The 27080-nt window shown below is 37.2% G+C and overlaps 1 protein-coding gene across 1 annotated transcript; it reads right to left on the bottom strand.

The window, feature by feature from the left end:
- On the bottom strand, window positions 1–26798 carry AVL9 (AVL9 homolog (S. cerevisiase)). Its single transcript, XM_009332413.1, has 16 exons — window positions 26787–26798; window positions 26455–26575; window positions 24131–24216; window positions 22293–22364; window positions 21442–21531; window positions 21001–21067; window positions 20284–20324; window positions 19125–19163; window positions 15352–15413; window positions 14154–14709; window positions 11193–11327; window positions 10148–10367; window positions 8632–8749; window positions 7642–7695; window positions 5521–5609; window positions 1–4641 (listed from the first exon to the last, which is right to left on the bottom strand). The coding sequence occupies exons 1-16, from the start codon at window positions 26796–26798 to the stop codon at window positions 4547–4549; spliced, it is 1857 nt and encodes a 618-aa protein (XP_009330688.1). The 3' UTR covers window positions 1–4546.
- Between the last annotated feature and the right edge of the window lie 282 nt (window positions 26799–27080).

Here is a 27080-nt window from a genome sequence, read left to right as displayed (position 1 = left end):
TGTCATACATCTTTAATCATAGTACAATGACGTAGTGTTTCTGCCTTTAATGAATACTCTCCAAGTTGCCCTTTTTAATGAAAACTAAATACGTGCAAGAACGTAAAATTACACTGCATAAACAACATGATGTAAATTCATCTTACGGTGTGTTTGGACAACTACTTGCACACGGTCGGAAAAACCTGAGCAAGTTTTAGAGAATTGCAACCGTTTTCTAGCCATAAGCTATGCATAATTCACATCTGAATGTTATTCAAAGCAGTTATGTTTCCTCCTCCTGGAAACAGTAATTTCCCAAACCATTCTCAGCTAGGTACAGTGACCCATACAGCAGAAGTTTTAAAGTTTTAAAATAAACCTTTAGTGAATAGCTCACTACGGCAGAGAGCTGGATGTGCAGCAGTTAATTTACTCAGCATCCTGATTTTGACTAGACGTCACAATCCACACGAACTACGTACTATTTTGAAGCTAAATCTAGATCAAAATTTTACAGTTGTACCTAAAGTTCTTACTGATGTAAGAGAGGTTTGTGACCTACTGAGTACTTTAATCAATTTACAGTGAGCAGTACCCAATAGGGAATAACAAAGTCACAGTAGAGGATCCTCTTGTCCTAAATTTGCAAAAGCAACGTCCACAACCAGTTTAAATGGAAGACAAATTTCAAAAAGGCTGCCAGCGTATTACAAGCAGCTACCAATATCAAAAACAGATGCCGGCAAGTGTCTTCTGGTGGGATTAATTTCTTAAAATAATACAGCTTTTTGAGCAGAGAGCGCTTTAAACAGGCTGGATGTATTTATTTTCCAAGCAGCACAAGAAAAATCAAATACATTACTTGTATGTTCAATTATCAAACAACAGTTTCTATGTTTAAAAATGGCATTCACACCTTCACTTTTACAATTAAATACTGCCACATTAGTTTCTCTGCTTAGTAATAATTTCCATGGAAATCAGAAGCTTGTTTAGGCAAAATACTAAATTTAATTACAGAGGTGCTTAAAACAGATGTACAAGGTCAAATAAGTGCAATGTACTAGACCACTGATCTAAAAATGATAATTACATTGTAATATTTGAGGAAACTGGTGCCAGATGTGCACAGGAATTAGGGTTATGACATGAAAATGATTGATGAAAAATGCTAAACGTGTTAGTCAAATGAAACATTAGGTCAACAAGACTTAGTCTTGTGGGGTTTTTGGGACTTTTGTCTCGTATCTGTGCTCAGTAGGCGGTTCCTCAAATTCTGGCACGTACAAAAAGCCGAGGTTGATGCCCTTGATGCCAGAAAGTTGAAAGGTGCGCTATTGTATTACCTTAAGCCAGTTAATGCTGCGCATTGACAGCCAGAAATACCTTTGCAACACGCATCATGACAGAGCTGTAACAATAGCTTCACAGTTGACTCATCAGAGGCACTATCACCAATTCATTTAGGACCCAGTGTTTCTTGCAGCACAGAAATGGATGTCAGCGTCTTAGATTTAGGCAGTCGACTTCCATTTCATTCTGAATAAGTAATAATGCTTGCACTGGAAATTTTAAAACAGGGGAGGAAAATAACTTGCATTTGCATTGGATTTAACTAAAGAGGTTACAACCAGTAAATTAAGACGACGACTACATGAGCTTCAATGAACCTCAGTGGCTGCATGCCTTCCTACAGCCCAAAAGTAAGTTTAAGCAAATGCCAAAGAGCAAACATACATGTTAATGAAGACCACATATTATGAAGATCACTTCATCTCCACCTGCTGCATGAGGCTTAGTCACTGTATGAGTTTAAATCACAGTCCAACTTGCTAGCAGATGCCAGTTCTTAAAAAGATTGAAAATGAAGACAGGTTTCTTATTCTATCATTTGTAAAGAAAGGAAAATACTCTTAATCAGGTTGTATGTTTGGCTCCGCAACAGAGACAGCTGGGACAGTGGGAAAAAGACTGCAGAGAAGGATCTGTCTGGTCTTCTTGCCCATAAGAGAAATACTGTGAAGTATCATGACAGAGCCCCTGTACAAAGCAGCGAGCAGCCGTGCATCAGCTTAGCGCTGCAGAGGGCACCTCATTCTGCCTTTCTTCAGATCGGTCTACCAAAAAAAAAAAGTCAGCTTTCTAATATCCCTAGGCCAGCGAGGGAGTCTGTGGGAGTACGGGGAATGCAGAGAGCTAACAGATGGGCTACACAAATTCGGGGCATAGGAGAATTCTACAGAAGAAACTCAGGCGAGGAGGTGACAAAGACAAGGATATTGAAAAGGGATCCTTGAAGGCCCTGTTTCTATACCCTGTACAAGTAAATACCAACCACTTGCCTGGCTCCTAGAACTCACCATCGTTAGCTCCTAAGCCTAAATTTACCTAGTGTGCCTTACGTCGCTGAAGTTAGTGTTATAGGTGCTTAGATCCTTTATACGCCTTAATTCAGTCTTCACTACAACATGAAGCCCGACCACTTAAATCCCAGACAGCAGATAATATGTTAGCCATTTCACAAAAGCAAGTGATTATTCTCAATTTTCTTATCTGCATGCTGAATCAGAAAGCTCTAGAGTCATCATGAATAAATGCAGCCCTACTCTTATTTCACCAGAGCTCTTCCTGCATATCAAGTATTACTCAGTCTTTGAAAAGATATAAACGTCTATTACAGAGTTGTGAAATAAAACAGTGTCAGAAATTTTAGGAGATACACAAATACAGACAGGGAGACCAGGAGCAATAGTTGCAGTTCTGTAGATACATTTTACTTGTACGTCAGAAGCAGTAGATTGGTAGAGCTTTAGGGGCCCTTTTAGCCCTTCTCAAATGAAACTACTCAAACTAGCTGTATACTCTCAGGTTTTCCACAGCCATCCTATCTAGTTTGTCCTGGAAAAAATCAATGAAGGCTTTAAACCTGATCCTGTGTTTTCGAATCGCTGTTTGAAGCAATAAAACTGAAAACTAAGTTGTTAGACAGTAACTACGTGATACAAGTGTGACTTTTCTATTAGCTTTTCAAATGCACCTAGATTTCTTAAAGCAAATTACATTCAAGCCTTCTTGTTTAGCTCTTGTACAGCTGCTGTATTTTATTTGAGGAATAGAAGAAATAACCATGACTTGAAATCTTGGCCCCGGAAAAGAACATGGCAAAATGCTGACAGATACCGATGAGGCAATAAACTAAGAGCTTTTTACTACAGAAAGTTGGAACATTTGATAAGGTAACGTCGAAAATGTTAACAGCTATCATGTGGGGACGTTAGAAGGCATATAGAGGCACACACATTGCAAGAAACAGGAAATAATCTCTCTCAGAATCAGGAAATGTAGGAAGTGGAATACACTCGCATACAGAAGACACCGCATGCACGTTACATACAAAATACAGCATTATGCCACATCTTTTCATATAAACTATTATATTTCTTCACACAAGCATACAAACTGAGCCGTTTCAGTTACTCTCTCAATTCTAGTGTTACTTTCCTTATGAAAAAAGTAGTTATCCAAACAGAACATTCCCTGAGTCGACACAGAAAATTGATATAGCTGATTTTTGTTTGGAAAAGTCTTCATAACTTTACTGGCCAAAGAAAAAAAAAAAGCCACACAGAGTTTGCTACTGTGCTAGTTTTAGGTGTTTTTAGTACTTTGTATTCATATGTATGTAACTACATTGATGGTGTAATTACATCCTAATAGAGCAAGATCTCACAAAACTGTCTATGATCCAATCCCAATTTGGGAGAATTGTTTTGTAATACTTTTCCTGAAAAGATCTCTCCAACTGGAATCCCATTCACGTCCCAGGGTAAAAAACATAGCCAAAACATATGCAAAGTTATGAAGGCCTACTGCATAACATCAAGAAAATACTGATTTCGCAACTGTGCCCTCAAATCTGTGTGACAGAGAGCTAGAGACAGATTAATGCAAACAACTGTACATGGCTACAGAGGAGAAAGGAAAAAAACCCTTAAGTCAGCCACAGTCTCACTCTGCTCCCTGCCGATTTTAGTTTGCAGGGGAAAGCGAGAAAGTTCCACCTGGCTTGGAACCCTTTAAGGGTGTCCACCGTATACTTTTTGCAGAGATGCTCTCAAATCCAACCTGAAAGAGGAATCAGTATTTATACTCTGCTTATTTCTAACAAGAATTCACAAACGTTTCGCTATTTGGATTGAAAAATATAACTAGTTTACATAAATATTTTCAACATCCAAGAAAATGTACAAATCTAAAGTCAAACACATTTGGCTTGCAAGAAGCCCTGTTTGCTAATGTCTTTTCTTTAAAACTGAGCCTTTATAGTCATTTTAAATACAACCAATACAGTGCAAATGCCATCCCATTGTATGGAGACACTCACCATTCTTCTATACTTCTAGTGAAACTGAATGATAACATTCCACGTCTGCTTGCAAGCAACATACACCTTGTTTTGGTCCTGGGTAGTTAGTCTCCACTACTATGTTTTGGAGCGGTCTTTTTACAGCTCAGAAAAAGCATTGCACCTGAAATATTCAGCAGCACTGTGCAAAACCACCGTTTAGTCCCCGAGGCTTTGGGTTGACTGCGTAAAAGTGGAAAACCATGATGACATAGCTGATTTCGCACTTGTGAAGGCTCCTCCAACGGATTGACCTGCATTACAAAACAAAAGAAAGAAGGTCAATAGTGTAGTGTTATCATTACTAAGCTACTACAAAGAAAGATTAAAAAAAAACAAAACCAAAACACCACAGAATCAGTTGTCCAATTTGGGATTTAAAATCTAACTCCAGAGTCTGTGTCAGAAAATATTCAAAGAACTTGAATATAGTAGCTTAGCAGAAATGGCCTATGTTGTCCTTTGCCCTGGAAGGCTTGCTAGTCTTAGGGCCGAAAGGCGCTCCTTGCCAGAGTGTACAACTGCAAAAAGAGTAGAAAGCCTCCGATGGAATAAAAGAGGAAGCTGAACAATTTTTGGCAAAGCTACTGCAGAACAACTTATCAGATTCTTCAATGGGTGAACTCACGTTATCTCGCACTGCAAGATTACAATGTGATGTTGCCCCTGTTCCAGTGCAACAAGTGCTTTTCCAGAAAACTACAGACTATTGCAAAACCTGCAGAAACTGACACAAGGTCTTCCTCTGATTTCAACCAGTTCTGGATAGTTTCAGTCGAAGTGATATAAAAATGAGAGTAGCTCAATGCAGGAGGTGGTGTTGTGGTCTTAAGCATTTCCAGATTACATGAAAGCTTTTCCCTGAGCATCCCTCTTCCCATGTTCATCTCCAGCCCACACTGGGGAAGGAATCTGCACTGATTTCTTTGGCCTAGCCGCTTCTCTCTTTCAACTATTAGGCAATATACAGGGCCTCAATAAGCAGCTTTACCCCTCAAAATGTTGCTCTGGTTTTTATGTATGTTATGAAGTATACTTGGATTAAAACGAAATATAACTGAGATATAGGATGCTTCTTCAAAAAAAAAAAAGATATGGCTTAGATGCAAGCTGGTTTTAAATAAATTTCTTACCTACAGCTTTTCCTGTTTGTACAACATTTCGGCTAGTAGAAACCATCACATTTCCAATCTTCTTTCCACGTTCACTGTTTTGCACAGAGCTAAAGAAGAGAGATACTGAAGACTGTTAGTTGACTGACTTATTACTTCCAAGTGTAAATAAAATACATCGTTAAAATATATATCAAAACACACACAAAGATTTATATAGCATACATACATATAGGGTTTTTTGTGTGTCTGTGTCTATATATACACATATGATCAAGCCCATAATTCCTGCATGCATCTTACCCACACAGATCAGTTAGGCAAGCTTCTCAGAGGAAGAAGAGATACTGTCAGCAAGACAGAAATCAAAATGCCCAATGGTTCATTCTTATACAACACACTTTATACCTTTCCTAAACGTTTACCAAAATGCATTTATGTTCTGCAAATCTGACTTTGTAATTTATTAGTTTTGAGAAGTTTTAGCCCTAATATATAAGCTTTAAACAAAAGTGTTACTGATCAGTCATTATTCTTTTTTCTAAATAGAGCTTACTTTGTATCTTGCTCTAAGATTAAATTTTTGATCAAGTACAGTTTACACTCATGCTTTTGTTAAAGAAATGCAAAAAGATGACATACACCACCACCATTTCGAAAGGAAAGTTCAAAAGCAATCAGTTCTACTGTACAAGTGTGATCACTTGAAAATAATCTCATTTAGTTTTAAATTGTAACATTCAAGTCCACATTTCAGGCTTTGCAAACCCATTTATGTAAAACTTAAGAACACAACATGCCACATTCTTTTCCCACTTTCAAAATCTTCAGTGTAGATGCAAAAAGCAGAAAGAACAGAGTATACCAAGAACAAGTTTAGGCCCAGTTTGCAAAAGCAAGTCATTTTGATGAGTATCTGACAGGAAAGTCACATCTGGAGAATAAAGGCACTGTTGTAAAAGTATTTATTATTAGAGACACACTGAGAACTACTGGCCCTTTTACACTGATTTCAGGCTACTCAGAAGAGTTAGTATCTCCCCTTTCAAACACAAAAATGGGGCAAGTGAAAGATAATAGACACGACCGCATCTTTCAAATTAAGTCTTTCTACAAAGACCATCCATTAATAATAAGAGCTGCTATCAGCATGCACCTTATTGAAGGCCATTACCTTGAGATAAATCTTGATTCATTTGCACTCTCAATCGCCATCACGGAAATTTAATCTGTCATTGGTCAGCAAAAGCAACAAAAAGGTTCAGCGGGCTGAAGTCTGAACCTTTTTATTCCTCAAGCTGTTCTTCTATGTTAGCATGTGTTTTAGGCCTACTCACAGTGTACTGAAAATAACAGTCCACAGTCAAGGCAGGTGCAGAATCAGCAGCATGCATGTATTGCTGATTTACATCTTTACATCTTAAAGAACCAGTCTCTGATGTTTTATAGTCAACATAGCTAAGTGAGAAAACAATACATTTTGCTTCGTGCATAAACAAGATGAGAGAGTTAACTGCAACTCCAAGACTGAATTCTGGCTTCAGTTAGAGCTGAACAGCTATGGGAAAGCACCACTGAGTTTTAGACTTGAATACTACAGGTAAGAGCTGAGACCAGCTTGAAGTTCAGTTGAGTTTGGTGCAAGAAGAGATAATGTAAAATTAATTTTAAACTTCTAAATTGAAGAAACTGAACCATGTCTCAGTACATATACAGTGAACTTCAAGAGCTTTAGAACAATGCTGTATTAAAAACCAGCTAATTTAAAAAAAGCTGTTTTCTCCTAATAATGAGACCTAAAGTCAACAACAGAAAAACACTGATAAAAGTTTTAACAGCTTTAGTTTACAATTCAAAAGCAAGTACACAAAAGCATTATAATTGCAACGCAAAAAATCAGGGCTGTATTATGTGAAGTCCAACACAAAATAGTGCATTAGCACTGTTTTCCCCTATTTCAAGCAAACGTTCCATCTTTAGATGTGGTGTTGTTTTGCAAGAGAACAGTGAGTATAGTTTCATGTACACGGCCAATTTAAACAATTATTTTGTTTAGTTCATCATAACAACAGTTATACAGTCATTAATATTTGACCACACTTTAAAAAAACCCCAAAACAAATCAAAGTACTATATACTTACTGTGACAATCTTAACTTAACATCTGATACAGAGTACTGTCCCTGGAATGGGTGGCTAGAAGAAGAGGAGGAAAAACCCGAGAAAACATTATTTATTTTTTTCATGATTAATCCATATCACACAATTATTAGTTGTACTCCTCTCTGCGGCTTACAAAAAAAAAGTCTTTTGTAGATATACTACTGTATCACCTTACAGAAGGCTAGGTCCCAGTGACTATTCAACCTTAAATTTCTTATGAACTACCTGTAAGGTGCCTTCTATTTACAAACCAGATACTAACAACCTTTTCACACTAAGGTAGAGGCACCTCCTTCTAGCAACACAGAGCAAATAAAAAAGAAAAAAAAGATCCCTTAAGTAGACCAAAAGAGCTTTGTAGGTCTAAAGAAAAACCTTCTTCAGACTACAGCAGCTGACAAAGCAAAAGCAAACAAAACTCCCTGCAGTACAGTAATAACCCATGCTAAACAAAACACATGCACAGCCAACAGTGTTACCAAGCCTGGCATCATCTAATCTTTGAGTGAAAACACACATAAAACAATCCAAAGTATAGAAGATGCAACAGAAACCAGCCAGCTCCCCTCCATTCCCATCAATGACAACCCTGGACACAGCTATTCCCTGGACACCTGGAAGTAATTAATAAAAAGCAGAACCATCTGAGGACAATTCCTGAGGAATGACAAACTTTCTGCAGCTGGGGACAGCCAACAATCAACTTGAACAAGTTTCACTTCTCCTGACTCTGGATATATTTTTCTTCATAAAACTATAGCCCAGAACTAGAGTAAGGTATTGAGGAACAGAAATAACTCGGTTTCTGTACTTACAGAATAGGGCCCCAAAGTTTCACCCTCAGGGCTTTCTAGCAGGAACAAGGGGAACATTGTAGTTCTACAGAACAGTGTGCCTGACTACGCATACTAGGAGCTTTTCATGTTAAATGCCCAAAAAAAAAAAAATTACAAAAAATTGGTTCCTTACCTAGAATTTACCTCTGCAAGAGCTGGATGCTTGTTGCTATTCCATACTCTGTAGTTGTGGGTATTTTTCCAGGCTGCTACAAATGCCGTTCCAAAGTCTGACAAAGTCTTTTCGTTGTCTGATAAATTAAAATAAAGATGAGAATTTGCAGCAATTCATTCAAGATGTAATACAAGACATATTATTTTTTTTCTTGTAAAGAAAAATTAAAATTTTCCAGGCTCTTATCAAATCAAAGATAACTAAAACTCCAGTACTAAGAACTGGGCACTTTAAAATGAAAATAATAAAACACTTTTGAAGTGTCCCAAATATACAAAGCTGGGGGGGGGGGGGGGGGTAAAAAAAAAATCTTTTAAAAAAAATACTTTTCTTATTTTTAATTCATTTATAAAGTTCTAAGTAAAGAGCTCAGCTGGAAAAAAAAAAAAAAGTCATGCAAACATCGGCCTCTTGACTTATTCTCTAGGCAAAGACAGGAAAGGGGAGAGAATGGCCACATAGCAACTAAGAACAAAAACATAATTTGCATTGGTCAGATACACTGGGCTTTGCTGTACTATGTTATTACTCATTCAAATTTAGTAAACCCCAAATCCACTCCAAAACTGCAGTATGAACTACTGTGGAATAAATTTATAACAACAACATTCCCTTTAAAACACAGAAGAGTACAGGAAATCATTTTAGAGGCAGCCAGTGAAGAAGTATGACTTTCCAGAAACCCCTGACATTTCATATCAATCAGGTAATCATCTTAAAATATTAATGTTGTCAGATAAAGAACTTATCCAGACTTTAAAATCAAGTTCTCAATCCCATGTTTTCTCACAAATACCACAGAACAAGATCTGAATTAGTTAACTGATGCGAATAGAGAATAATGATGATGAGAATGAAGTTAACAGGGTCAGTGCTGGGCAACCTAAACATTTTCCACAAATAAACCACTGATTCTTTGCGTTACATTCACGCACAAAAGGCTGGAAGATAGAGAATTCCCTCTGAGTTAAGACAAAAAATGTTGAGCTCCAGAAAACGCAAGCTTATAAAGCCTCTAGATGACACTTTCACTTATGTGAATCCCTACTTAAGATCTTGGCAGGAAGGGAAAAGAGATGGAACAGCCTAGTAAAACTTAACTTCATGTCTCCTTGAATCCAATTAGTTCCCCAAAATTAACTTTAGGTTGCAAGAGTTTGTAAGACACCCAAGTTTGTAAAACTCTCATCACATATGGGGTTTCAGGTACTTCTACTTATGAGGAAAGCTTAATTAAGTCAAGGAGAAGGAGACAGTCAAAGAAGAAAGTGTCTGTAAGGCTGTGAAGTAAGAATTAGTAATAAGCTTGTCAAGGAATAACAAGGATAGCCAAGGACAACCGAAAAAGCAGCCTAAAATGAAACGTTAGGCAGAGGGAAATCCAATGACAGGCCACGCTTTTAACGCAACAGAGCAAATGCTTATTACATCCACCCACCCCCATCTCAGTCCCTAGACAAGGTATCTGTTCTACCTGGTTGCAGCACAGCAGCAAGCAGTGCGTGAAGATAAGCACTAAACTGAGCCCTGATCCACTCATCTCCTCCTTCCCATCCAGTGCCATCAAGGAAAACATCATCTCTGTTCTCAGTTACATGCTTCACCAAGTAATCTGCAAATCTTAGGTCAGCAGTTGTTGGGTTCAGGATCTTACGGAGTTCTGGATCGTGGATTTGTACGTGAGCATCTTCTATCTGTTTGAAATAATTCCAAGGGTAAACGTTTATCTAAATAAAACTGCTTATACATACTACCATATATTGCTACCTAAATCTAAACCCACAATCCCCCAAAATACCAAGAAGAAACAAATGGCCAAAGAAATAATGAATTAACTGTTTTCAGAAAGTCAGATACTGTTCTGATATAACCACAATCTGATCATCTTCCTGGCACATAGTAAAAGCTGCTTATTTGACAGGATTTGGCAGGGGAAGTTTGATGCTCACATGTATTTTCCTAGAGGCTCTTTGATTACCAGTTCAATTTATTAAGTTCATTATTTATACGTAGCTATCTTAGGTTACCAAGTGTTGATTATATAGTTGTATCTATTCACTAGAACTGACACAGTGTTTTCTTAGATACTATTTTTTTTAACCTCTTGGTTAAATCAGAAGTCAATAGCAATGTGCTTTATTATCCAACTGTATCTGTTTCTCAGCTGCAAGCACTTATTTTTGAAGACCTTAATTACAAAGTCATGAAAAAAGCCCATGACACGAAAAGTAAAATTACACCAGCAACAAAACAAAAATTTAGGAAGTGCCCTGCAAATTCAAATATTGGATATAAGAATATACAGGAAAAACATGTATTAGTTTTGCACAGTGTATCTAATCCTATCCTAACAAGTGATACAAATGTAATAAGCTTCTGCATTTAAGAATTTATTTCATAGGGAAGTAATTCAAATTTTGAGCATGAATGTGAAACTTTAAAGCTATATTTAATATGCAACCTCTGCTCCCTCCCGCCCCCCGCCCCAGTTCAAGAAGTTCAAATGCAAAGATTCATACTTCCACAATTGCATCACTCAGATGTTTCTGCTGTCGGAACAGGATATTGGTGGCTCCCGCAACAAAGCCACGGACTGTTACATCTGACAGGAGATGATGCTGCTGCAGTGCCATGTATGGCAAACAAAGGTACCCCTAAAGTAACAGAGATATTTAGAGGATTAACATAAGGCCAAAAAAAGAAAAAAAGTGTCTATATTCAGAGTTTTTTCTAATAAAAGCCAGCACATTCCACCCAGAATGAACCTTGGCTATTACAATTTCAGCCACAATTATCTATTGTTTTGCTACATTACATCTGCAAGGCAAAGCAACCAGATTCCACATAAATTAGTTTTTTCAAAAGGTTGTGTTGCCTTTCAGTCTCAGGACTGAAACTGAAATACAATGCAAAGGACAGGAACCAAATGTGTTTATAAGGCAACAGAATAAGCAGCATAAAACAAGAGTGAGGTCTTGGGTCAGTTCAGAGAGAAGAAGTCAACAGAGATAAAGATTCATCTGTCCACTTGCATACCATGATGTCTTCTAGAAGTCCTGAGGCACACAATGCAGGAAAGCTACAGACTGCTATCCACATTTTGTAGGTGGAGATTTCCACGCCCCAGTGACAGCAATCAATTTTTGATAAGCATATGTATGGTCGCTTTAAGAAAGAGCAGGATAGAAAGCAATACACTGTGCTTTTTAGCCACTCCATGCTTGTAAGTTAATCTAGTATCCTACATCCCAATACAAAAAAAAAAACCACCAAACATTTTGAAAAAAGGCCTTGAGGTAAATCATTGAGAGATCATTGAGAAGCAGCTGTAGGTATTGTAATTTTCTTTTAAAATATAGGATCAACATACCCCTGAAGTCTAATTCCAGCTGTTCAATTGCATAAAGCACAAAGCAATTTACTCACTAGTAGGAACCCAGAAGTGCTAACGGCATACGGGGCAGAAACAAAGAGCACATGCACTTTATCACACAGTACATGGTAATTGGAAACATATGGAAGAAAGGAGCACAACTATTCCCTTTTGTTATATTAGACACAGGGATGGCTTTCCAGATGACAAGCACTTATCAGTTGAAAACAAACAGCCTGTATCAAAGGAACAACGATGCTTTTTTGAGAGGAATCACCAACCTAAATTGGAAAGCTTTAAAAAATATGGCTTAAGAAGCTGGCAAAGGAAGGTTTAATTACTGTATACTCAAGTGGCAAAGTCTTGGAAATCTTTCACTATTTAAAGTATCAAGTGTCAGTTTCCAAATTCACATTTGTCTATAACAACTTTTATTTCCATGAACATGTTCCTTTTTTTTTTTTTTAAAAGAGTGCAAATGAAATGAGGATTAGGTCTTACAGAACTGGTACTAAAGAAACAAGTACCACAACCTAGTTCCCCTTATGCTCAGGGATACTTGGATAATGTATTATGCCATCTGGCAAAATCTCCTCCCATTCAAATTTGTCAGATTTATTAGTCTTCCCATGGCATGGCATAAAACAACCCTGAGATGAGAGCTCTAAAAGAGATTTAAACTTTCCAGTAAGTGGTTAAACTATAACTTGGCATCACATTTTTCTGATAACTTAGAGATGTAAAGCCTTTTCTGCTTTAATTACATTGGTTAAACTCAAATGAAAAGTGCCTTTGTGGAACAGAAGGTAAACACATAGAAACGGTCAGCTTCCTTAAAATTGTTTACTTTTCCATTTTATGAGCTTAGTAGCAAACTAAGTTTGCACTCGTAGGTCCACATATCAATTATTTTCTTGCTTTCAATCTGGTATTTTCAATAGAACTCGACTAAATACAATTTACAGGCTATTCTTTTCATTAGACAGACCATAAGGACAAACACCAGACTGCAGATCTTTGTTGAAAAAGCATTTCTAACAGTGACATGAGGCAATATAGGGCAATGACATTTGAGCTGCTCACTTGGGCCCACATAGCATACCATTTCCAATTAAAGTTATTGTGAGAAGCTCAAACGCAATCATCAAATACAATGTTCTGCAAGGAAATGCAAATAAGCACCTCTCCAGGAAGAAATATCACTTTGAACCTCATCAGCTTGAGGAAATAACTCTGAATCTTCTACTTTCTGTGCAAATGTTACTCTAAAAGGTTATTACATTAAAAAACAAAACCAAAAAAATTATTACATCACTTCTTTTACTGAAAAAAGTATCTTTAAAAGGGATGCATTTTCCCTGTTTTTTATGGGAAACTAGCCCTAGTAAATGTATTGCTTGTTACCTGACAATGCCCACCAGAGTCCTTCGAGATACTCTGGAATACCTGGAGTTCAGTTAGGCATCAACGCAAGCTTAAAATTCAGCAGCTCAGCACAATGTGACTGATAAAAGCATAAAAATTTACTTTTTGTTGAAAATGTATATATATATATTTGTGTGTATATATATATACATTTATACACACATTTTGTGCATATATATACACACACACATGCACATTTATAAATACATATATATAAAAAAATTAAAAGAGGAAAACGTAGGCTTAGGTGTCAGCTAAGATACAGGTTTCAGAATCTTAGTTTAGGTTAAGGTATCTAAACACTTCTTAAGTACTCTGATCTTGCCCCATATAGGTTACATCAACAATTCTTCAGAGTAAAAGAAAACAGTAGTTACTGATACATACAATTTATTAATCACAGTGAGGTTGCAGGTTACTATCATGTAGAATTGCAAACATTATGTAAGTATGTTTGCATACATATGAAAAAAGTGGAATGCATGTGGGCGTGCGCACACCACTCTCAGACGTGCACTCACGCTTTCCACCTGCCTAGGAACACAGCCACTTGCCAGAGACCGTACTTACATGTTCCGTAGTACCCTACTGTCCATTTGGAGTTGGGTAACCAACAGTATTAGCCACTTCTGAAAAACAGATGTCTTTATGGGTTACCAGGTATCATGAACAACATGTTTACCTTTGTAAAAATAGCCAACGGCATACCATACTGGTCCTCTTCCAACCCAGATATCAGTCCTGGAACAAGCACCATGTGTCCTGTATTTGCTTGGGGCTGCACAGTGATTGGAAGGCTTTCTGAGCTCATGCCTTCACTTGGAAGATTTTCAGCCTGTTCTGATGCTGTATTTTCACCTTCTCCTCCTTTCAAATTAGACTCCTCCAAAACACTAGGATCTAAGGTCTCCCAGTCACTTTCAGAGGACGCTGGAGAAGCGCGGGAAGGAACTTTCAAGCGCTGCACAGTACCATTGGAGGACTGAGCTCCATTGCAAGTCTTCTCTGACTGGGAGAAATGCACGTTTGCCTTTTGGCTTTCCAGTGAATGGTTTCCTGCCGTCTTCCTGCCTCCCTTTCCCATTCCTAAGTTTGTATTTGAAGTATCAGCAGCAGACAGAGAAACATAGTTATCTAACCGTGGTGTATTTTCCTGCAAGCCAGCATCCTCTGATAAGCTCTTTCTTGGTCTATACTGTGAGCAGTCAGTTAGACCATGTTCAATCATACCTGGAAAGTAACAGCACGCATGAATATCAGCATCTCAATAGAAATTTAAGTGACTTTTGTTAAAGAAAATGAACAAAGGGCTTTTGTGTGCATAGTATTTTAATATATATATTTAATATAAACAATCACCTATTCTAAACCACTACTTTGGGGAGGGGGATGTGTGTGTTAAAAAAAAAAAACAATCCACACTTTTTCTCCTAAAGAATCTGCCCCAACTTTTTTTGCTTTGAGAAGACTGGTTAGAAGCTAAGAATTAGCAAGGTTAGGGGTTTTGGTTTTTTTTTTTTTTTCCCTTTTCCCTTTTTTGAAGAGCACATGTAGAAGGAAGAGAGAGGTTTGTATTTTTGTTTTTTAAGGAACTTGACAGGAATGTGTGACTTATTCAGGGTCTCATCTACGTTATCCACAGGCAATACAGAAGATCCAGTGGCTCCGATTAAGCACAAGAAATAACCCATAGAGTGCAAGTAGTAAGTATTAGGAGATGTGTACATAGTACATGGACATGCATACAAGTTGCCCATTTTTCAGGCAACATACCAATATAACTCTACTGTTACATAAGTTGTTTTCCAAATGAAACAGTACAGCCAGTCTCAGTTATCACCAGAAAGCATATAAAAAGAAGTCCAAACTTCTCTGCTTAGAGTGAAAGGACAGTCATCAGAGCTCCCACCAATCTATTTACCGGAGAAATATAAAACAGCACCTGGTGGCAGAAAGGAGGGGGGTGGGAGGAAAAGAGCGTGCAAGAGAGGAAAGGGGAATTAGGGAGGAGAGAATGAGAAAAATAAAATTACACTTAAGCATGACAAAGACAGATGGAACACATGCAAACTATTCAAGGCATTGCTTTTTATGTTATTTTAGAAAGCCTGCTTACCAACAAAAGCTCTTACAACAGTTCAAAGTAAATATTTAAATGTCTATTGTATCCTTATATTTTATAATATTTGTAATATATGTTATATATACACACACTTCTGTGTAATATATACTTGTCAATCATTCAGATTTTTCTGTCAGTCATTCAGATTTTTTTCCCCAAATTGATCCAGTTACTGAATGACTGATAGAAAAAAGTTGTTCTTGGCATGCTGTATAAATTCTTGTTCATTTGTAGTACATTAAAATCTCTGTTATAAATCAGAGAGGCCAAATAATCTCTGTCCCAGAATTCTGACAAAAACCTATGCAAAAACATCTCTTCTAAGAAAATATACTAAAGATATGCACATAAGTGAAAAACAGGATAAATGCAGCATGCATTTGTTACAGGTATCTTCCTATGATTAAAAAAAAAGATTTTTTGGAAACAGAAGACATGACTGAATACTAACTTTAGTATATATACTTATATAACTTAAGTATACTAAGGATACTTAACTAAAGCACGTAAGGCATAATATGGGAAAACAGAATCTCCTTAATTAAATCAGAGAGACTTGGATTAGTAAATTAGTTAGGAATTCAAAAGGGGGGTGTCAAAGGCTAGCAGTGAAAGAAGAAACACAAGGCAGACCGAATATTAACTACTCGAGTTCCTCCAGGACAGACCTTCAGGTAGGAGGGAAGAAAACAAAAAAAACCCCACCCACAAAAAAACAACCCAAAACAAACAAAAAACCCCCCCCCGAAAGTCAACTTGCCATTTTTACATCCTCAAACAGCACAATACTACTAAAAAAAAATACGTGAGCGTTACAAGGAATCAACAATGCAAAGGAATACAGAATGATCTAACTTGATGATTTTGCAGGCCAGTTTAATAGGCATATGATGAAATTAAGAGTGCAAGTTTGCAGACTTATTAGACTTAATAAAAGACTTCTGCTGTAAGCTAGGAAGACACTTTAGAAGTGACTGATGAATAATAACTCATGTTCCACGTGTATCTGCAAGTCTACAAGCTAGTGAATTGATGGAACCAAGAGAAAGACCTATGCAGTCCTAACACATACAAACAATGTTTAATGGTACCTCAGCTAGAAATAGACTATGTATATTATCTTGTATAATTTTTCTTTTTTCTATGTTCAAGATAGGTGAATTCAAATTGCAACGGCCACAGAAAAAGCATGATGAGAAGAACAAGGAGCTCACTGAGGAAAGAATTTCAGCTGACTCCAATGGGAATAAAAGTCTAACTTCTTTTAAGATGCTGCTCTATAATACATGTATGAAAGATGCATGATACAATAGCAATGAACTACAACAGAAACCCTACGATACCCCTACAGGTTTAGATTCTCAGGTACCATGTATTCCTAGCCAAACTTATTTTTAAGCCTACAGAAATAATTAAGTCTATAATGAAGTACCTTGCTTTCAAGAAATCTATTCCAGTCGAGGTTTTTGTTTGGGTATACCACTTACTTAAGCCGAGTACTTTCCTATATTTGTTCCATCAAGTCCCTCTGCCATCTTTCCATCTATATGGGTGCACACTTCCTTACCCCTCCCAACCCCATTATATGGCCTACAACGTTTACATCAGCACACTGGGTGGTCCTGGCAGCAAAAAGTCACACGGATCACCATCTGGAAGTAGTCTTCCAGCCTAATAACAGCTGAGAGGTGAAAAAAAATTTCCTTTAGCCTGTGGAAAGGCATCAACCAAATTGCTAAGGATTAAAGGAAATTGGTCTGTGGCATTCAGGCATTTTTCAGCTGAAGGAAAATTGGCATTACTAGTGGCTTCTTGCATATTATATTTAAGGCCTTTGAACATACAGATTCCCACAGTTACTCTGGAACCTTAACATCTGCCAGAAAACAGGCAGTGCCAGAAAACCAAAACTCTTCCTTTTGAAATTGCAAGTGTTCTCTTCGTGTTTGAGCTTAGGGAAAAATAAAACCAAAGCAACCTGCAGGTTTATTCAATAAGCATCCAGTTATTTTCAAAACAATTTCATATGCTTGAGTCATATGAACATGCTTGGGAAACCCTCCCTCTCCCTTCTTCCTGTGCATTTATGTCTTGTAGTTTGAGCAGCTTCAGAAAAGAATTGTAGCTCAGTAAAGTATTTTGTTTATATATGTCCAAATGCTTGAACTGACCTGATGAAATGCTATCATAAGTTTTTAAACAGATCAGTAGAGATGCTTTACAAAATCTTAACTGGAAAATATTTTTTCCACTTACGGTTTAAAAAAAAAAAATTCTGAAAGTTTACAGTATTAAGTTACTTTTGGGAAAAAGCTTGCATATCAAGTCTTGATTACATGCATTTCTACATGTGTACTCCTACTATGTCATTATCATATTTTCTCAAGTATACTTTTTGTATGGCCTTTAATATAGCAGTCTTTAGCATATGGCTCCTTAATACAGAAACTGCATTTATTCTCAAGAATAAATACTTAGAACTGTCAAGGTATATCTAACTTACAGAATTAAGTAACAAGTGCAAAAAAGCTTTGGAGAAGCTGCTACTTCTATTTTTAAAAGCCGTATTTACTGCCTCATAAAAGATACCTAGGCCTTGGATATAGACTTTAAAAAAAAAAAAAAAATCACAAAACCACAACTGTTTCAATATCTTATAGATTAAGTCCTACTGACTTTCCAGTTGCAGCTAACAGGAAAGTCTAATGTTCCTTCTCAGCATTCTGAAGAAGCTGGATTTTAACACAGCAGGTTCACTGAAGAAAAAGTGACATTTGGGAAACAGAAACAAAACTTTAAACAAAAATTTTAAAAAGGCAAAACAAAACAAAAAAAATCCCTGCATAAGAACTGAAAGTTCTTGTTCCAGGGTATTAATATATACACAGAAGAAAACAAATGTATCTACTATTTCACATCTGCTTGTATATTTTGCATATTCCACTTAAATTGCTGAAAGAGCATTGCTTCTGAGGCAGTAAAATAGCCCAAAGAAAACAGAGTCTAGAATTCAACAGTTTTTACCAATTTATAATCTGAGTTCAGTCTGACCTAACAGATATGGCTCTTTACATTGTCTCCTGCAGGTGTCAATGCAATTCAGGTCAGAAGGACACTTGTAGCACTCGTTTCCTTTGGTATGCCAATTTTAAGCCTGAACCAGAAGTTCTACTTCCTGAACCCCTGTAAAGCTGCATGCTCCCTTTTATTTGCATTACGTGTATCCTTTCCTATCTTTTAGGATACGTTAAGTTTCTCCACTCACATTTAATCATGTTTTACTTACTCTGGCCGGGACAGCTATTAATAAGGCGAGCGTGGACAGAACAGAAGTGGAGGCAAATTTATACGTCAACACACAGTAGCTACTTTTAGCATAATTTCCCAATTTAAATATGGATGCGAAATATACTTTTACTTTACTTTATTTTACTTTGTTTTTCACTAGTATATTCTACATAACTTCATATGAAAAAAATTTAACAATTGCATTTCTATTTCCATTACCTGCCTCAGCCTACAAAACATTACCTTTTTTTCTAGAAGAATCAATTTAAAAAGGATCAAGACCTGAAAAAACACAAAAAGGAAAAACATGGTGAGTGAACCAGTGCCATTTATCAAAAATACTGTGCAAGCATAATCTCTTATTCAAGATTTCATGTTAATCACTGCATAACTGTCAAATGACCAAATATATTTGACCAGTGAAAACCAGTGCTCCAATACCCTTCCTCCACCTGAGCACTCATTTTAAAATAGTATTTGAGATGCACAAAGACAAACCTGCACAAACAAGAATTGTGTAATTTGAATCACACAAAGCTAATCAGAAAGAACTTGTTGTGTAATTCCAGAATTTTAAAAAACAGTAAACTGCATAAACACAAAAGAGTTCCTCCACAGAAAGACAGAAAAGAATTTAGCAAAATACCAGGAATAGCATTCACCTCACCTAATTTTAGGCATCTACAGATGAGGCATCTAGATCAGAAGTGGCTGTCCAGACTCTCTACACTCAAAGAAAAACACATGCTTCTGGGGCATGACTGGCAGACATCTTAAGTTAAATGAAACTGAGTTCTACCCCAAAAAATCTACTGAGCAGGTGCAAATTCACCATGAAATCCAGATTCTCGAATTTGTTTCCTTGATGCCTCTCAGTTAATAAAAGATTCTAAATGCTATTTGCACCTTAGCTATAGGATACACACTGAATTTCAATAGTCGTTAGGAAAAAGGAGAGGTGCAAGTCCCCTCAGGTTCTATGATGGCAGAAGCGGCAAAAATTACAAGATAGAGGGAAAAATGCTCCAAGCTGTGTCTGCACGGACTTTAGCAATATTCTTGTATCACATTCATCTGACAAGAAGCAAGAAATAGAAACAAGACCATAACCGAGACACCACTTGCACTTTGGGAAAAGAATAAAGAAACATCACACAAACCTAGAAATCTCCAGGGAATCCAGCAGACAGACAAAACTTCTCAGTCTGGAACTTACTTTCCCTGAGGTTATGTAGGTGGAAGGGGAAGGGAAATCAGGACACTGTAACCAGAAGTACTTAGGAAACAGTCATCTTACTCCTAGCTCAGGTATGTCTAGACATGTTTATTTTTCAGTTCCTCACAAAGCATTTTACTACACAAAATAAGTGCTGTACTTATATATCTAGCAGAGAACACGTACCTTGTGTCTAAAGTGAAGAACAAGATCCCGAGGAGACAGACCTGAGATACCAAAAAGAGCAATTATTGCAGTTTAATAGCTAGTAGAGATACTAACTTACTTCTTGTCACCGTTTTTCAGGGGGAGGGGTACACCCATTATACATCCTATGTGAATCTGGTTATTTCAATAGCAGAACTCATATCAAATTCTTTCTTTTGAGCAGGAGCAAGAGTTAAATCTACAATGGAGACAATAATAATGTGAATAGTCATGCTCTGAGTTACTCCTGTTGGCTGCCACACAGCATTATGGAAACACCGAAGTAAATACTACACTGTGCATTCAGAAAACACAGGGAAGAATCAGAATCAAATGGGAGATATCCCAAATAACAGGTAGATGAAAGCTTGAGCACCCCACACCATCAAATAGTTCCATCTAAAAATTAAGAAGGTACTGTTTCCCAAAAGCAGCCAAGCAGTTGCTTGTCAAACTGTTAGGTCAAGAGGTAACATGGCTTTCAACCTACAACTAACTCCTATTATGAAAGCAACACTACATTTATTTGACATTTATTTAAATCCATTAATAAAGAAATGCATAACAGAATACTGTGCAGGCACACAAACCTCTGGTGCTTAATCTGTTAATGCGCATAAACAAATTAGCTCAGGAAGGGAATGTGTTGATTAGCATAACATTATCTCTGCTGCTTGTACAAAAAAAGTCACTTACCAAGATAAACTTGTGACCCTTCTAGCAACGTACTTCCCAAAGAACTATTCATATGATCATAAAGTTCCTGTAAAAGTTAGAATAAAGGCAAAAAGAACCCAGAAGCCATTAATGGCACATGGTCACACAAAATCCAGAATAAATAAAATTCACTTATTCAAGGATTTCAACGTCTTATTCCAGAAAGAAAGTAAAATTTTACTAATGGAGTCAACAGAGATACAGGCTGACAATCACGCTCATTCTTGTATTTCATTACAAATCAGAAAGTTGACCCTCTGTCAGATTAGGGTAGTTCATTTAGTTTACGTTAAGTTATTACAAGAGCTGAGTAACTGAATGACCTATGCAAATGGAGTATTTGAGCACTAATTAAAAACACTAAAGTCCATAGCCGTACACTAAAAGCTTTGTTCTGTGTGGCTATTACTTAAAAGTTACCTTTAGAATTGAAATTTGTGAGAAGTCTTTTTCTTCAAAATACGCATGTGTAATGAGTTGCAGCTTTGCCTGAAGTAACCCATACAAAGGCTTGGAAGAAAAACAAACACAAAAGCAAGTGAAGAAAACTTATTTAGTCACTCAGTTTGAACTTTAATCTTCTCCCATTCTTATCTTGCAATATAGACACATTACACACAGTTCGTGGAGGGGCAGTCCTTAGTTGCTAACTCGCAGCACCTTTCTCCTGTGCTCATTTTAAATGATGGTAATTCTATTTTCTTTCCATTTGCACATACCATACCATCACTGAACATCTTTCTGGAGAAGTTGTCTTTCCTGCTTTAACACTGCTCCAGTAATAGTTCTTTCTTCACCTTTAAGCACAGAAAGAATATCTGTTCCCTGGCTGGTGACCAGTAGCTTTTGCTAAATAAATAGAAATACAAGATGTTCCTTCAAAAGAAGAGTATGCTGTATGTTTGACCATCTTAAAACCTCTTTCACAGTTGTCAATAGCCACTCTCTCCAGTTATTATAATGGCCAAACCCCTCAATCCTACTACATAAAATAAAGTTAGTAGCACTTAAGAATAATCAAAAGTGCAAATAGATATCCTGGTCCCTGACAAGAGGCAGACACTTTCACAATTACTCTTACAAGGAGATACCAATTCAAGGCAGCTCACGCAAATGCCATAGCCTTCCAATTCAATTTTACTTCGTTATTCATCTCTGCAATGATTTAAGGAGACATATTTGAAGCCAAAGTTCCAAATAAGAATATGGACAACAAATCATTTTTAGTATGTTATTTGAAAGCGTTTTGGGAGTTAAACAAACATTCTTACCAGCTGACTGAGAACACAGACACTTTTCTGTACTGTTTCTCGGGTGATGTCTGCTTGCCGTACTTTTAATGCCTAAGAAATAGAAGTATTACAGTATTTTTACCCACACACAATTTCAAAAAGAATTCTTTCACGGGTCTAGTTGCCACATACCACCCCCCTATTTAAACAAAATCCTAAAACTGACTGCCTTCGATGGTGGAATATCCAAACCATGCAACAGTATGCCCTTACCTAGTAAACATGGTCATAACACTGATATGTCAGAGTTGTGTTCTCATCTCACTGTGCACAGCAAAGATCCAAATACAGCTGTGATGATAGGCAGAGAACTGTTTAAAAGACACTAGCATGAGAAAAAGGCGATAGCCCTGGAAAAGGCAATGGGATTTTAACTCAGGGTAATGCAACAGAAGAGAAGCCACAACACACCACTTGTTATTCTCTAACATTATCTGTGAAAATGGCCCACTTTGAAAAGTCTTTGCCTAGAAATTCTTTTCTTTATACTCGAGGATCTTCTTTGAGCCACCCATAAAATAAAGGAGGTATCATCTGCACCATCAACTACATTCTCAGCCAGACCAAATGGTCCCAGCACTTAACAACAGACCTAGAAAGGGTGGGGGCAGAAATACAGCCAAGTGATTCACTTAATTGTAAAAAACAGCAAGTGTACGGACTGCAGCCCACACATCAAAAAGGACAGATGGATTTTTAGCTGTCATATGAAACACATTGGTTTATGTTCTACTTGTTCCAAAAGAGTTCATTTTAAACATCTATTTATCTTCTTAACTGGTTACTAAACAGTATAAACTGGAATCAAGAGCACAATAAAGCCAAGTTATTGCATAATTAAAAAAAAGCAAGACTAAATCACAGAATACAGTGAAGACTGGCTGCAAAGATAATGACTGAACCAAAATCAACGTGGATTTAGTTCAAAAGAAATGTAATTAAAATCTGCATGTGTAAAATTTCTCCTATAGCATAAACAGGAACTTGAAATATAATCAAGGTATGATTAACACTAAAACAGAGTACATAATTTACATCTTCTGAATGCAAGATTCATTTAAAACTCAAACCCACATGGCACTCCAGATTCTTGGCACTTCACTGGAAAAGGGAGTAATTTTTAAAGAAATTTGTAGTAACTTCTCAATTGTAAGTGCACAGATCATACTACCGTTACTACTTTTGAAAATATGGGCAGATTCTAGTAAATCAAGTACCTACGCTCCTCAGTGTGATCAGGTGCACACTAGCTCTCATCAATTTTTCAGCTTTACTGCCAGAAGTTCAGTATCAGTAAGCAGCTGTGACACAATGAATGAATCAGTAAGCAGCTTCCCACAATGAATGGGAAGATTCTGGTCTACTCTGCAAGTGTACTTTTGGCAAAGGAGGTGGGCGAAGAGAAACATCCCTACACTTGCACAGTCAGATCCCAGGAAATACTTTCTTCATGGTCACACACTGGAGAAATTTAAACTTTCCACCCAAGAGGCCTACTTCCTGGAAACATGACTTGGCCGCCTGACAAACTGTCAGCTTCATTTTGCTACTTGGTGCTGATGCCTGGATTAGCTCTCAAGAACCAAAACATATTTTTCAATTGCCTTGAACATTTGAAAAGATCACAATATGCCTGCTGACAAAAGGAAAAGAAAGAGTTCTCAAGTTCTGCAGCTACCTACTGTGCACATTTTCATAGATATTTAATGTAAGCCAATCATCCAGTTTGTTGGTGTATTACAAGCCACTGAATTTTAGGGTCATCAATGCATCAAGCCTGTTATTTCATTAATATAATTCACAACTTGGAAAGTTACCTTTGCTTCAATCTGCCTATAGCAAGAGACGCCATATACTGTGGTTTGATCCCCACATCTCGGTGGCAAGTGGAAAAACACGGTATCTATGAAAAAGAAAGACTGTTTCATAAGCCACTAACAAGAGTTCAGTATTTTTATTTTCAGCACTACTTATTTGTAAAAGGTTTACTGCTGAAAATACTAGCACACTTATTTTCTGAGACTTTAAAAAAAAAAAAAGAAAGAAAAAGTAATCTATAAAGCTATGCCTGCACCCAAATTAGTTTCCAAATTGCTAGATGCTTTGTGGAAGAATCTCCAGCTGTGCTAATATGGATATTCTGACAACAGCCTCATGTTTAGCCTGACCAAGCTCCTATAAGCCCACTGACAGGTTCTCAGAAGCAGCTACTGACAGCAGAGAAGCACCACCGAAACCTACGGGCATGCTGCTTTCCCAATTCAGTATAGAGGAGCAAAGACTATGAGGCAAGGTATACAGTTGGAGTGCAATACCATTAAGATGGTAAATGCAATTAAGATGGGGGGAAAAAAAAACCACCAAGGAGGACATATACAGTTGAAAGATTACAGTAGGTGCTACCACTACCAAGGTAGATACCCACGCAGCAGCACCACTATGCTAACAAAAAGGATTTGTGAATCCTAGTCTCACACAAAATAATGACTGTCTCTGTGTAAGTGTGACATGAAAGAAAAAAATCTCTATAAAATATGACAAGAGAAAGACAGGCTTTTATGGCTTGAGATATATACACACATACATATACACACGCACTTGCTAATACTGCAAAAAAGTTGCTAAATCCTAAGTAAGGATAGGACATTATGGCTGTTTGCCTTTCAAAACATGAGTGAAATCTGTTTTGAAACCAACTATTAATTTTTTGCTTGCTTCATAGTAACAAAATGAACAGAAGAGACAATCCCACGTGCATTAAGTCCAACAGAAAGAGGGACTGTTTATAACAAAGCTTATTCCCTTGAACAAGTTTAATTATATTATGGAGATCACCTAGGGTTTTAGAAAGCCTTTAAGACTATTTCCTGTACCAAGTCATCCTCTTTGCAAAAATGCAACTATGAGTGGGAATTAGCTTAAAACTCAAAAATAGATATCTAATAAAGTTACAGTAAATGTAACATAACTATTATCTGAAACATTTGCCTGTTTCAAGTTCATGTGTATTCTTGCCTACAAAATACAAGGACATACATCAAGTTTTGTTGCCAAGTCTTCCCCCCCCCAAAAAAAATACACATTGATAATCTTTCAGTGCAGCAATGAAAATGCTCAAAGTTGAGCATTAACTGGGATGGTACTGAGCCAACAGAGAACAGGCAAGTGCAGCTACATATGATTTTCTTGGCTTTGAATGCAGCCTACTGCTCGTTAGGTATTTAACAATGCAGAAATTGAACAAAAATCATGACCCAGAGCAGAGTCAGCGAGACTCTTATTGCTGCTAGGAAGGGGATTATTTTGATATGACTCCCTTTGCTTCCAAAATGAGGTCTCTGGAAGCTGAAGAATTAGGAAACTAAGTGCATCAAGTTAAAAAAATCTTATTAAAAGTAGTATTAAAAGGTTTCTGTGATTTTGCTGTTTTGAGTGACTTCTTTGTTCACTGCTGTGCAGAAAAAAGATGAAACAACTGAACATGCAGCTCGTTAGGTAGGTGATGAACTGAACTGTTGTCAAATAAACAAAGAAATAAAGGCAATACTACATGAAAAAAAAAAAAAACAAACCTGCAGTGAACGCTGGTAACCATGTGGCAAAGGAAACATTCTACCTTCATTGAGCTGACAAATACACTAAAGCTCCTGCTCCTGCCCTTTACATTTGCTGGTTTTCAAAATATGTCATTCTATAGACATTTAATGACTTGTAGGTCATTCTAAGAATCTCTAAATTAGTGGAGGAAAATAAAAATAAAATCGTGACTACATACATTACAAAGCTGAATTTTAGAATTTCATTTTTCCCTTACCTCAAAACTGGATTATGTTTTACTTAAGAGTTTATTCCCCCTTCAAAGAACTTCTGAGAAAGCCAGTAGCCTTGTTTTGCGCTAGGACTACACACAAGTGATACGTAACCCTTAAGCTTTTATTGACATGTAGAAGGTACACCTTTATGATCTACTTTCACTTGAAACTCTGAAGCAACATACCATTGCCAATGTATTTTGCAGCTTAAACAAAAAGTACAGGAAGTCCGACAGCGAAAAGAATTGTTCATCAACCGTTCAGATATCAGGATTCTTATTTTGGTTGCAGACGTAGTAGTACATACAACTTCCTCGCTTGTTTCTTACCTTCCTGATAGTTGTGAGCGCCATCCGGTAAGGCGAGAAATGGCAAGTATTTCCATTCCTCTGGTAAACTATGGCTGTCATGTCCTTCTCCAGGCTTTAGGGGAGGATAGGAAAATTCAACCTAAACAAACAAACAAAAATAGAGGGGAGGCAAAGAGAGAATACATTACTGTTACCAAACAAGCAAGCCTCTGTGATTCAGCCTAGCACCTTTTCTTTCGCAATGGTATGAAAGTTTTTCTTCAGCAATGGTATGAAAGTTTTTCTTCAGCAATGGTATGAAAGTTTTTCTTCCTACTAGCATTCCTTGTCTCTTCCTCCAAAGCACTCACGGACTGACTCATGTGTGGTCTAGCTGGCAGGCCCCGGGCAGATTTGGCTTCTGCAGTGCTTCCATCCAGCCTAGTACCTTTTCCTCAAGAGAAATATGAAACAGATGTTCAAGCAGAAAACATCACCCAGCAGCTGAATACCTTCTCCTCTGTATGCACATAGCCAGCAGCACGTTGCTGCACCTGCATCAGCAGGGGTCATTGCTGGGGCACACACATCCTGAAATCAGATTTGGCTTCTCAGCCCCTCAAGTGCTCATGACTAGGTAACACTCTAACACATGCAAGCCTCTA

The sequence above is a fragment of the Pygoscelis adeliae genome, unplaced genomic scaffold (assembly GCF_000699105.1).
Source record: "Pygoscelis adeliae isolate BGI_AS28 unplaced genomic scaffold, ASM69910v1 Scaffold58, whole genome shotgun sequence".
Lineage (NCBI taxonomy): Eukaryota > Metazoa > Chordata > Aves > Sphenisciformes > Spheniscidae > Pygoscelis > Pygoscelis adeliae.
Note: the sequence above shows the minus strand (reverse complement) of the source record. Positions and strands in the feature narration are given on the sequence as shown.

Bases quoted from the DNA above. Each gene is read 5' to 3' on its own strand.
- AVL9 (XM_009332413.1), bottom strand. The intron at 21,068-21,441 runs GTAACTTTTAAG...TAACTTTTACAG, and splicing joins CACAAATTTCAATTCTAAAG to GAACTTTATGATCATATGAA. The intron at 11,328-14,153 runs GTAAACATGTTG...CTGTTACTTTAG, and splicing joins CGTTGGCTATTTTTACAAAG to GGGTACCTTTGTTTGCCATA.